Genomic DNA, 13781 nt, shown 5'->3' on the forward strand with positions numbered 1-13781 from the left:
GCAAGACAGCAGCAGCGCCCAGAAGCCATGGTGAGGAAATTCCAGGGAGTGATCACAAGGAAACCTTCACTTTATAAATTCCTGAAAAAGGAGTAATCCTTCAACTGCTAAGCAATGTCGAACGTGGTTTGCACTGTAGCTTCGCGCTGCTCACGAATTAGTGACAGTATTTTTGCCGGTCAGAAAAAGAACTTTTGCAGCGAAGCTGGGACCGGGATATGACACGCTGTAAAGCGCTTTCCTGAAAATTTCCACCAAATATTCGAAATAATTGTGACAGTTCAAAATGATGACAAAGTCGTGCAAGAGAGCCGCTGGAGCTAAAGCAATGGGATATACGTGTGTTTTTGGACATGTCACGGGCGATGTATGGTGCGGGCAAAGTGAACATTGTGCTTCGTAATACAGGCTGTGTTGGGAAATAACAAAATTCTGCTAGTTTTGGCTGTCCACTATGAATGACGAGAGCCGAAGCGGCGCAATGTTTACCGTGGTTGCGGATGTGGCGTGCGCGCGGTCTCACGGTCAGCTTCGCTATAGTTTGAGCTGTGATCGTGCAAAGTGACATAAGCCTACGGTTCCTTTTCTTTTCCTATGCATGAAGACATGGTGTGTGAACCCTTCTGCGAGCTCATAACTTCAACAGACGAGTGCACACTCCTGCAGAACAGCTTGCACGACTGAGTGGAATATTTTGTCATTACACGGAGGAGAGTAAGAAAATCAACGTAGTACATCGACTTTTTTGGCGGGCCGACGCGGGAACGTCGATACGTGGCACAGAGAACAGCCGTGAACACGTGACAGAAGCGCAGATTGAACGCCAACCGGAAGCTAGACATCATGAACAAGCTGGATCTCGAACGCCGGTGGCTGCTACCGCGCCATCTGGCGTATATCAACGTCCCGAGAGCCACCAGGGACGAGGTTTGTAAGATTCGAGGCAGCGACGTTCGCGGCATCGTCTACGACGCCACGCATTCAACACGTCATGTGTTTTCCCGGTCGAGTACAAAAGTTTTCGACGCAATCAGGCGATTTATTTTCATGAAGAACCTGGGGCTAACCACGACACATCAACCTTGAATTCTCGGAGGCGTTCTGCTTTTATGTGACTTAGCGAGGGAAAATTTGACAGACGCGTACTGGCCTCGATTTCTTCGACAGCGCCTCCAATATACATATTTAAAGAAGATCTTGCATAGCCAGGACCCATAGAGGGTGCACATCGTGCGAAATTTCATCTTTTAAGCTTTTGTAGACCACGTAATGTAGAACCTTTTGCCCGAACAGCTTGCTCAAGAGAAACGAGATGGCGCTTTCGGTGTCGCTCCAGACGTTGCCTCAGCGGAAGCGCACGAATACGAAGTCATTACCGCATCTGCCCAGATACTGTGCGATCAGCTGTCGGAAACGTAACTGGGTTTTCAATAACGCAATGTGTCTGGTTCACGCTACAACACGGGGGAGGGTGTAGGGAAGACGTGTGCAAAGGTTGCCCGCAAAAGATAGTGTCTGGCATATTCACGAATGGAATTAGTCTGTGTGGCCAAATTCTTGGACCATTCCTACACAAGTACTGTCTTTGTTGTAGGCACTTCACGAAGCACGGATAAAAAAATTCACTCATTTACCAGGGTGTCGTCGCTAACCTCCAATGAAAAGACTTCATCCTCGGAACGTCAGCAATTGTTAGCATGTCTCTCGTTGCATGGTGACAAAGGAACTTGCGCTGCTTCTTCGTGTAGTAAGTTTCTCGCACGTTATCTACACACATGCACCCAAACTCCTAGGCAAAGCTAAGCCTAATTTTTTGCCAAAGTATCAAGAATAAGTGAATAGCGCACATTTGAATCAATGCGCCGAAGCAGGGGTGACGTAGACTACATATAATGCACGCGAATATTCCACAATCTAAACAAGTAATTAGCGATAATACGTCTTCACTACAAGCTATTACGAAATACTGAACGTGTACTTCCCACGCCTTGTGTGCGGCAAGAACTTATCTACCGCAACTGAGCACATCCGCCGGTGATTTGCAGAAAATAAACAATCAGACAGTGAGCGCAAGGAGAAATGCAACTGAGTCCCGAACATGAGAAATCATTGCCTCAGTATTATTGGCAAATGAAGAACGAAGAGAAAAAGACACTGATCCTGATTTAATTCATAAGGGCAAAGATCAGACAGCTTGGAACATATTTCTAGCCCCGGGTTTGGTACAAGCACTTTATACTCTATTTGCCCCGTTTGGACGTGGCGTAAGGAGCTCCCAAAGCGTTAGCATGTCATCCGAAGCTCTGCCCGCAAAAGCTTCGTGTCGTCCACTCTGTCGCCGTCTAGGATGTCCACAGCAACAGATGTCTGCTGTGCCGTACCGGCATCATGCACATCCATTGTAAACACGGATGCAATCGAGGCAGTTGAGGCAAAATATGGATGCGTCACCCCGTGATCAATGATGGTGGCGCCGATGGCATCGCCGCGAAAAGGTCCAACAGTCGATAAAACACGGTACCTTCTTGTAAAGCCAACACAAAATTACATCTTGTGCTATGAAATGTGTGAAATGTGTGTCATTTAGGTCATGAAACAGCCGCCTACGTCTTGGCGCTTTCATGGTCGCTTCCTAAACTTGATATGTACCGCATTTGGCACAGTATGACAAGAATGTATGACGAACATAAATGATCGGTCATCACATGAATGTCATGAAATGCAGGTCATGTAGGTCATGAAACAGCCACCCACGTCTTGGTATGTGTCAAAATTGGCATAGTCGACAAGAGTGTATGAAGAATGTAAATGATAGGTCATCACATGAGTGTCATGACATGTGTGTCACGTAGGTCATGAAAGTGACGCCTGCGTCTTGCTGCTCTGATGGTCGTCTCGATAACTTGGTAGGTTTCCAAATTAGCATAGTATGACAAGAGTCTATGAGGAACACAAATGACCGGTCATGACATCAATATCATGACATGTTTGTCATTTAGGTCACGAAACAGCCGCCTACGTCTTCGCGTCTTCATGGTCATTTCGTTAACTTGGTAGGCTCCCTGAACACTCCTTCGCATGACATGGATTCCCTCAGGGCATGGGATCTGCCGGCTTTTAAAAATATAAACGATTGCTACTACCATTCGACCAGTAGCTATGGATGATGATAACATCAGCCATGAGCGGTTAGAGAATGCGGATTAATTTTTGCCTACTGCGGTTCTTTACTGTGCACCCATGCGAGTACAAGAACGTTCTTGTGTTAATTTCACCCCATTGAATCGCTGTCGCCGCGACGTGGATCGAATGCGCGACCTCGAGGTCAGCAGCACGTAAATCTTAAGAGATGCTCACTTCGCACGGCAAATGTCGTAAGAGACATCACTGAGGATCGCTGTTGGGAATAAGCCACAATCGTCATAAATGGCCTTGGCACTTACGGTGCAGAAGTAGAGAATAAAGTAGAGAAGCCTTAGGTCCTGCATCGCGGGAGGAGAAACACAGCGGCACCGAGAGCTTGCTGATTTGATCAACATGATGATGACGAACCTACATTGTGGCTCGCACCCATAAAGGTGGATAGGCCAAGAATCGGGTGCAAGTAGGTAGACCCCCACAATATTTTATTAGGGGAGCATATTGTAGGGACATTTCGAGAAAACCAATTTCCAAGTTGAGCGCAGTCCCGTCCACCTGGCAGTCACCTCATGAGTCATTTAGCCGAACAATTAGCTGTAGCTTTTGTGCTACCGGATCACCCGTACGTGATCTTATCCCTTGAAGTAGGTCGCCTTCTTTTGTACGCATTCTCTTACTGTTGACTCTTGCCAGATAAATTCTCACTTACGTGTACTTATACTGACGCATTAAAGACTTGACCTTCTTGTTACCTCCTACAAGATATCTGCAGTTTATTTAGAAATATTAATGATCTTGCGCTAGCATGTCGTCTTCATATTTCTCTAATCTCTCCCGCACTTATACGCAGCCCTTTCATGTCGATGTTGAGTTGCCAACTTTGCGGGTGAAGACAGCGTGAGCTCCTCATAACAGATTATATTAACTACGTCAATTCAATTGGCGTTTGACAATCTCTGTTGAACAGTATTTGGAGACGGGATGCATTCGTCAATATAGCCGCTGGTCTGTATATAGATCAACTTCGCAAGGCTTGCCGCGTACTGTTCTTCGGCGAGGTCACCTCGTGCAGAACTTCTTCACTAGAATGTTTTTCTGTGTGTTTTTATAACAAAAAAAGAAGAAACAAACAATGCGCTTTTATTGGCACTATTTCTGTCCCTTCTTTCCGTTTATATTTTCTTGCGCCGGAAACACATTTCACTCAGAACTTCTTGCCTCGTTCTTTATTTCTGCTGAGCTTCATGGTCAGCTCTCCATATGAAGCTCTCCATTAGTTACTTTTTATTATTTGCAATACTGTAAGGCTGTGTCGTCTGGTACAGAGGTGGACAAATATTATACTATGTGCGAAACAGTTCCAAACGTTGCTGAAACGTTCCAGCTGAATAAATTTCAAAATTCATTTTCAACACATCAATTTCAACACGTCAAAATTGAGCTTGTTCCACAGGAAATCGTACGTGGCAAAAGAAAGGAGAAAACTTGAATACATCAACTCTTGTAAGCGTACGTTAAAATTGCATAAGGATGATTAATACACGGTGACATATTGTTCGTATGGCGCAAACGGGAAGAAGGATATAAATTAAGATTCCAGTATGCAGCTGAAACAGGAATTTCTTTCTGTCCTAAGCACCCCCTTCCCCCTTTCCTCAAACAATTAATATCTAGTGAGGAGCAGTGGGAGGCTGCCTTGCGCAGCTCCAGGCCCGATCTTCAGGAGGCCATCCTGGAGTGGGCTGAGAGGATAAAGGAGGCCTACTTCAAGTAGTTCCTCCCCCCATCCTCTATTCCATTGCCCCCTTCCCTTTAAAGAGGGATAAATAAAGTTTTTCATCATCATCATCATCATCATTCTGTCTGCCAACAGACTGTTTTACCGAGGAGCAGTTGGAAGTGCGAGGCCAGATACAAAAAATCCTCATGCTGTGTTTGTAAATCCATGGTTGCTTGTAAGCAGGGTACAGTAGAAAGCGGGCTACACCGTATTCCGTAACAGACAATTCGGTTGCATTCAAATAGTAACGTCGTTTCTGCAAGATTAAGTGAGCAGACGATGGCATTAGAGCTTGGCTGCGCTTAGCCTCGCCTCCTCAGGAGATTTCCGCAGACACGCATCCCGAAAGCTTTCTTCTTCTTGCGACCAGATCGTGAAATTAAAATTCCGAAGTTCTGGAACTGGGTTTCTAGAACGGCATGCAGGAGCTGTATGCACTTCAACATTGTAACGAAGAAAAGTTCTGGGTCTTCCGAAGTTTGCGTAAGTGCGCAGAATACCGCGTTGTTAATAAATGCCACGACAGAGTGTGTCACCAACAGTTATAAATTGAGAGAGCTGTATTGAGTCCCAATTTAGAAATGTAATATATTCGAAAAGCATAAATTAGTTCAGTCTAATCAGCAAATTTACTTGATTTTCGGACTCGCTTATTATCAACTTTTAGCGCTCTTAGAATATGAACCCATTCCATTCCATCTCCATTCGGGAATCTCAAGCTCTAATTTATTATTCATTCCATCTGTCTGACAAGTACCATCATTTCATTGCAAGGGACTCAAAATGTGGAATCATTCCGGAATCATTCCAACACCGCAGTTCCCACTCCGCAACTCTGCTACTAAGTGCCCGCCTCCCGTGCTTACGGCGGACATTCATGACGTTCTGTAGCGGTGACCGGGTACTCAGAATGTACGGCACACAATGCTTAGGGCGGCCAACGTAAAGCCTAATGTTCCGGAGGACTTGACCCATTGAATAACAGACAATAAATGACAAGCTCATTGCTGCGGTAACTGCATCACACTTGTACTCATGCGTTTATTTGAAGCTTCTTTTGTTCATTTTTACTATACCAGGTGTTATTTTTCCTTTAGACTACATAGAACTTTTTTTTTTCAAACCGCCTGTGGCATATGGCATAATTCTTGTCGTTGTGCTGCATTATTCAAGGAGGTGGACATTACTTGCACGAGAAATCGAAATCTGTAATAGGCTGGAGAATAAAAAACTGCTAAATAATTTTCTGGTAATTACGTTACGCCTCATATTGCAATTTACGAAAAGTACGTGATGAGTTCGCAAGGCTTATGCATCCCCTTGGCACAACTATTTATAATGCCACCAAAGTACAGAGATTCATTCCCAGAGTGCGCAACGAAATACATGGGCGTTCCAGTTACTTTCGCGCTTCTACGCATATAATGACGGTTTGTTGAAAAAGTGGGCGAGACCATGGTGCATTTTTACTGCCATCACGCGAATATACACCTCTCCGCTGCATCATGCGAGGCATTCCGGCGAAATCGTCTTTTAAACGCGATTAAGCGACGAAGTGTCAACGCCACACTTGTGAAACCCTAGATGTAGCGCACTAGATGTAATCGGGGGCCGAATTCAAATATTTTCGTTCGCAAAGTGCTCTTTGTGAATGGCCACATAAGCTGCCCTTAACTATTACAAACAATTCTAATGCACGTATTGTGCACGGGCTCAGGAATCCTGAAAATTATTAATTTTATGAAGTACGCAAGATTAGTCAGATATACAGATAATTTACTGTGTGCCAAATAAAAAGTAGTAACTCGCCGACGGGTGCCAAGGGCACCGCACCTTGCGGTATTTCAGTTTTCCCGCCGTCGCAGATGTCACTTCGTGGCATTCAGCCGGCGTTTACGTACGGCAGCTCGGCCCGATGGTCGCTAGGCATCTGCAAAATCTGGCCGCCACTGGTCAGATTTCGGCGCAGATCCGGCCGCCGTGCTTCGCTATTAAGAATTTCGGCACTGATCGGGTCGCCATGCTTCGCCGTGAAGAATTTCGGCGAGGTTTATCACCCGGCACCGTCTCTTGAGACGCGGCACCCGAGACATGCAAGGAACCGGTGGATGCAGCCTTTGCAATGTTTTGAGTCCGCGTATTTCCGTTGATCGTTGATAGAGTCCGCGCTGCTTGGGCAGACGGCGACGGCCGCGAGCCCGCAACATGGGGTACCTTATCATCAGAAGGCGCCGCTGTGGCCGGCTTTGTCTCGACTTGCGCATCTTGTTTTGAATTCGCTTGGTTAGGAGTGCATGGACCAGATGACGGCGTTTCCGGCGTTCCCGTTTTATCCGGAGGACATTCGGTGTCCTCGGCTTCCGTCGCTGTCGCTTCGGCAATCGCGCCCTGGCCCATCGCTGGTTGGTCCACCGTCAGTTGGGGCTGGGTTGCGGAGCAGCAAGGCACGTGCACTATTCCACTGGAAGCAAAAAACTGGGGCTGCGTGGAAGGAGCTGGTTGCTGCTGTTCTGGCAGGTGAGGTTGCTGAACAGCTACACGGTGCGGCTGTCCTGATGATCGCGGCATCCCTGACCAAGCAGGCCTGGTACTGGGAAAGCCCGCCGGGACCGGAGTCATTTTTGGGTAACCCGACGCGGGAGCCGCGAGCAACGCTGGCCCGGTAGGCATGACCGGAACCCCGGATTGGCTTCCGGGTTGGAACCGGTACGGGACCGGAGGCGCATTGGAGAATATTCCGGGCTGCGGAGCGCGGTTCTGTTCTTCGTAGGCCGCGAGGCGATCGTAGTTCTGGTAGACCTGGTACAAAGCGTACAGGATACAGACCTGGAATGGAGCGAAACAGACAACGTTGCAAGCGGCTTCATTGCAGTACACGTATATACACGAGATGTCTACGACGCTTGTTGAACCAAGCGTCGTAGACCAAGCGTCCGCTTGTGTGAACCAAGGTGCCTGCTGCGACTGAATATTTAAGTGCTTTCCGTGCCCAAATAGTCACACTCCCCGATTCAAGTTCTGGCGACCTCGCTGATGCTAGCATACATTCGAGCCAACCTCAGCCGTTTCAATGATCTTGAAAACCGAAAGACCAGTGCCTACTCGACACTTTCCTCCGTATACATAGCGTGTACACAATGCTTTCCGCTCAGACCACTCTGTCGCACCACGGTGAGGCATCCACACGGTTGCTCAGCACGAACGCTGCCCTTCGTGACTCCGCTGCAAAGTCAACTGAGCGGAGCGTGACGCTGCGCGTCCGCTTGGCTTCGTCTCTTTTGCAGCCAAACACTTCGTGGGATTAACCTACTATCCTTACCCTCTAACCCTCCGCTCGCAAGACGCGCGTGCGCGTTGCTGCAATGTCAGCAGGATGGCAGCAGGGGCATTGCTGTAACCATCCGTATGAATAAAGAAATTTGTCTCCACCCTTCGCTATGAAAGTGGTTGGACAGCGAAGCTGTAAACGACAACTAGAACGATCACACATTGTCAAGTAGCATGAAATTATTCACATGGTTACACTCTCAGGCACTTTACTTAATTATTAGCCTAAGACATTTCAACAGCCTCTACTTCACTACTTGCTTCGTACGCTACAGTTTCCGCTTCCCGTCAAGTGCAGCGTATGCAACTGTAATCATTACCTGGAAACGTTTGCGGCGAACGCTATGCGCGAAGGCGAGATTTCTGGTTCGAGGCGAGGTTTCTGGCCGACGCTGCCGCTGCCGCGCATGCGCGCAGGTGGGCGCCATCTGCTGGTGCTCCGAGGAACCCTACAGCCCACGCTGCGCGCGGCTCCCACTGATGCTAAAGCTCTTTTTATTTGGTGCCACCACTGCTGCGTATGATGGAGCCTAAGAGGCATAGAGTTCCTCACTATAACACCTAGAGGGTAATCTGGCGCCACCGTCTATGGGAGTTTTTTAAGTGGGCACCGTGCCGTCATGGGAATGACGGTATATGTGTCTGTGAGGCTCGTGTTGGCTGGTGTTGTAAGAGGCTTCGTCTAAAACGTGGATATATCTATGCAAAAAACGCGTTCTCAAAGTAAAATCTTCATAAAATGTTTCCATTCACGCATATTACACCTTTACTCACCCACGATGCATTACCAAGCGAAGAAAAACAAGAACAGACGACAAACTGTTTCAAAGCGAGCGCGAACCTTGTCGTCTGTCCTCCAGCTTTAGCGGCCCGCTGATACTTTTTACGTAACATGTAGTCGTACACGCAATAACAAGTTCTCATAGTTAAACAAAACATGTTTTCGGGTAATAAAGCCAAAACAGCTTTTTACGTGCTGTTTTAGTAGAAAATGAATCATTGTGACAGACGGAACGGTACTTGCCAAGCGCATCTTCAAGGTGTCCTGGGGCTCTATTCTGGACACACATGGCGGCTGCACAGCCGCCATTATCCGTCATGTTTACTCTCTTATTGGCCGTGGCGAGCTCACGTGCCTTGAAATTTTTGCCGGGAAACGGAAGTTTTGCGAAATGTCATTTTGCGTTTTCATCAAGATGACGAAACGTGACGTGGAGCTGCAAATTGTATGGACTAATACATTTTTTTGGTCCTTGGCAGATATATTGTGATGTTAGTGCTTCAAAAAGAATGTGAGCGGTACCGTGCAGAAGCCAGTGCAATGCATCTGCAATTGCGCGAATATGTGGTGGCGATTCAAGATATGCGCCATGCCAGCTTGCTGATTGGCTGAAGGAATATCTCGTGAGGAGCGTCACAGGAAGGGCTGTTTCGTAATCGTCATTTTGACGATGCGTGACGTTGCACTGGGCCGCCATTGCTGAGATTTTCCGCCATAATTTTTGCTGCGACGAGCCGCGCGAATTATGCTAATGAGCAGCCATATGCAATGGCAGCCGAGAGGAATGCGTATCGCCACATTTTCCCCGTCGTTTGGCGCCACGAAAATCTTTTGTTCATAACGCGTGCTCATAGTATTTGCATCGCTCTCTGGTGGTGTTGGCATTTGTGTCTGGGGCCATCGTTTTTTAAAAGAACGCGTTTATAGGAAATAATATTGGTTGAATATAGCAAACTTTCAGCAATGTTGTCCACTTTTCACTGCTGCATTTGTATTGTAATCGAGATTAATGCCTTTTTGCACAATCAGACGTTATGACAACGGCCTCTTTCTAATTTATAAAAAGAAATGTACGCAAGGCGGCGCCTTGAAGTTTCCTCCCGCGGTGCGAGTAACCAGCGAAATGAACAAGAGATGGCAGCGCCGGCGCTTGCGTCGCGCTAGTGGTTATCTCTGGCGCCCGCAACGCTATCGGTGATATTCGGCCGTTTCTCAGCTAGCCGAGTCGGGCTGAGTCACTTGCGTTTCACGAAATAGCGATAACGTGGCCTAGAACGTGCGCGCATCACCACTGGTAGGTCGCGTATGTTGTCTCAAGCAAGAAAACAAGCGCGTTGGCGCCAACATGCGATGACTCATTGCATTTTCCCGGGACACGCATCCTAGCTATTGAAGCAGAAGACGGCTTGTACGCAGCAGACGACGGAAGCGCGAAGCGTTTTCGACGGAACAATCATACGCTTTGAGATAGCTGCTTTATTTTTACTGCGGAGGAAAACTGTTTTGCTTTACCGATAACGCTACATTCAGTGCCTTCATTTCAGTTTCTTAGGCGAAACGTCAGGTTGGCGTCACATTACGTAAGCAAAACTGGGCCACCAGCGCCATTTTGTTTGCGTCGCGCCTACGTCACGCACCGAAGAAAATGGCGGAATGTCCAGAATAGCGCCCCTGTCTCTACGAGAACGATGCCAATCCGAATCCACAATATACCGGCATTCCCATGCATACCACAGCGCAGCAGCGCCGGATTTCCCTCTAGGTAATGTAGTGAGAAACTCTATGCTAAGAGGGATGGATGGATGGATGGATGGCTAGATGGATGGATGGATGGATGGATGGATGGATGGATGGATGGATGGATGGATGGATGGATGGATGGATGGATGGATGGAGGGATGGATGGATGGATGGATGAATGCTATGAGCGTCCCCTTTGAAACAGGGCGGTGGGTTGCGCCACCAAGGTATTGTTATTATATTGCCTAAAGTTCTACCTATGTCAAAAAAGAAAGAAAACGAAAAAGAATGCCACGAAGAATTCTCATCCCCAAGCTTTCTGAACTCCCATCGGCAACATTATTCCGATGGGGCTCTTGCATTGCCCAGGGGGCGCTGCGAAAAAGGTGCTAAAAAGCGCCCTCCGCGCTAAAATGGGTCGTACCAAGCTCGGTCGTCTGCTTCGGAAAGCACGTTTACACTATGGACCCGCCACTTTCGGTTGTGTTGTTTCACGGCCTGCAGCGAATATCGGGCGCCGAAGATTTTTTCAGGGGTGGCACGCTGCGTAAAGGCAAGAAATTATGCAGTGCCGAATACGTGTACGCCGTTCAAGAATTGGGCGGCGAAGTTTTAGCACCGTGTCAATCGCAAGTGAAGCGAGTCGCGTACGAAGTGGAACTTCAGGTAAGGTTTGCACGCTAGCTGCTAGATTCAGGCGCACAAACGCGAGGAAATGCTTGCTATAAATGAATCCACAGCGGCGATAGGCAGACATCATGTGTACGGAACTGCTCGAGCACACGACGGTACGCGCCGCGATGTACGAACTGCTCGAGCGCACGATCGTACGCGCCGCGACGGCAGCGGTCTTTCGACATGCCGCGAAACGGCGGGCCTCCTGCAATCTTTGTTGACTGCATGCCGCTAAACAAGTAGTTATGCCTGCGTTGTAGTAGCGGCCATCTCTCCTTTTTAGTAACTGGTAATAACTGATGCAATGCATATGAGCTCGCACGTACGTGCGAATCGCGCTGCAGTGCGAGCTCGTACGCCGCTCGCTTGATGTAGGTTTTAATGACAGCGCTCGAACATCGATGTGCTGCAATCAATACTGCCTTGCTGCGTTGCCTCAACGTGCTGGCTTGAGATCAAGGATGAGCGCATTTGACTCTCTTAACCTGTGCTGCTCGTAGTGGAGTAGTGAATTGTCATCGAATGAGCCCGACCATTTGTGCTCATTTGCACACACCTGGTCACTTCACCACTTCGCATCGGTCGAATTGTTAATTGTCGCTGTGGCCGGGTCTCGAATCGTGAATTACCAGCCATGCCTGCTGCTATGTCGGTCTGCTGTCGGGACTGTAGGTGCAAAAGACCGAACATTAGAACGCAGATAATCAAGCAAGCTTCAAGACAGGCGAAGCAGTCAGCATGGCGCGAAGTTTCGCTTACTCAGCGCGACGAACTGCAGCTATGCAGCGCGCCCGACGCTCCACTTCGTGAGGCCTTGAAGGAAAACGGCAGAATATGATGTTGGGATTCAGGCCTTCTTGTTCATGGCAGCCCACGACGCAGACGTAATGACGGTGACGCCTTCTCGAGGCTGGGCTAGGTCTCTCCGGATCGGTGCCACCGATTTCGTCTGCTCCCAGCATTGCGTCCCACGGCACACGGAGAGCCCGTTTTCGTTAATCTATAGGCTGCGGCGAGCTCGCAGCGTGGTCGGCATGGTCTGCAAGAAGTGACGAGCCTTTTCGCACTCGCAACAGGGCAGAAAAAAGTGCGAATCGACGCAAAACTCGGCCTAGAAACGTGCTTCGCCACAGCCAGGGCTCAATACGACCCAAGCTGGTACGACCCAGATGTCGTTTCCCGCGCCGCCACCAGGCGCCACTACTATACCTCAAACTCCAGCGCAAGACGCCCATAGCAATTATAAAGACACTCCAGGCGCATTTCTGCCGTCGGCATCGCCGTGAGGTTCCGTATAGAGACCAAGGGCGATAAAATCGTTGCCGCGCGCCGTATGCTGTATGCGCGAGTGAAAGCATGTGAGGGGTGAGCCGGCGAACGTGGTTCGATGTCGCGTGCGCGAGCGAGGAAAGCCACCCGGTTGTGTGTACTCTCCTGTGGCGAGCGAGGCACCGAGGTCAGGCGAGGGAAGTGGGGCGTTCTAGCGCGTTCTTCTCCGGCGGCTGCTAGTTTCGCGGACAACTTTCTGTTGCAATGAAGGGAAAGGTTGGTTGGCAAAGCGCGCACAAGTGAGAGTGCTTCTCAAGGAGTCCCGTGTTTTCATCGACGTCGGTTTACCCTGGGGAAGAGAAAACAAACACCTTATTCGCAGCAATTAAATGAGACAGAATACAGCAGTGAATATAAAAGTACTTATTTTGAGGCTTTTCCCTTGCGCGTCTGTGCAAACGCGAAACCGTCGCACGGGAAGTTGCGTCGATTCAGCATCTGTTCCGAGCAACCAAGGGCACTGTCAAACGCTGGAGGACTACTTGGCGCCGTAACGCATGTGCAGCAGCCCCGCGTTTTGGCTTTCCCTTCACTGCCACAGAAAGTTGTGCGTGGGTATAGGGTGCTTCGATGTCCTCGCCCGCCGCTCCGTACAGAGTGGAGACAACCGCGGTGTCTACTATGGTGTTGGCCATGCGAATCGCGGACACCGTATAGTAGACGCCTTTGGCGGACGTCGCAGGGACGCGTTGCCGACGCTCGTATGTTTTGAAAGCGGTCTGCGACGGCGCCAACGTGCGCGCCTGCGCAGACCGTCTTCAACGCGATCTGCGATGTTTTTGTAGAGTGCGCTTAGTGCCTGTAGCTTCGTATGCGCTGTGCTTTTTGTTGGCTTTGAAACGAGAGATGCATGAATGTCCATTCGATTGCTGCTGCCGCGGTTCCTCGCTACAGAATTTTGACAGCGAGTATCCGCACTCATCGAGCGAGATGTGTTCATTATACCTGTGCGCGCCTGACACCATGTTGGTTGATTTAGTTTAAACACGTTGGCGGGCTACTTGGTTT

The 13781-nt window shown here is 48.9% G+C and overlaps 1 protein-coding gene across 2 annotated transcripts in view; it reads right to left on the bottom strand.

The window, feature by feature from the left end:
• Positions 1 to 6680: 6680 nt before the first annotated feature.
• LOC135919335 (mediator of DNA damage checkpoint protein 1-like) overlaps positions 6681 to 13781 on the bottom strand; it is a 28304-nt gene continuing 21203 nt past the window's right edge. For both annotated transcript variants that reach the window (XM_065453087.1, XM_065453086.1), the window contains one exon: positions 6681 to 7747. In XM_065453087.1, the coding sequence (XP_065309159.1) occupies positions 6875 to 7747 (873 nt within the window). In that variant the 3' untranslated portion in view covers positions 6681 to 6874. The remainder of the gene's footprint in view (positions 7748 to 13781) is intronic.

The sequence above is a fragment of the Dermacentor albipictus genome, chromosome 2 (genome assembly GCF_038994185.2).
Source record: "Dermacentor albipictus isolate Rhodes 1998 colony chromosome 2, USDA_Dalb.pri_finalv2, whole genome shotgun sequence".
NCBI classification, from domain to species: domain Eukaryota; kingdom Metazoa; phylum Arthropoda; class Arachnida; order Ixodida; family Ixodidae; genus Dermacentor; species Dermacentor albipictus.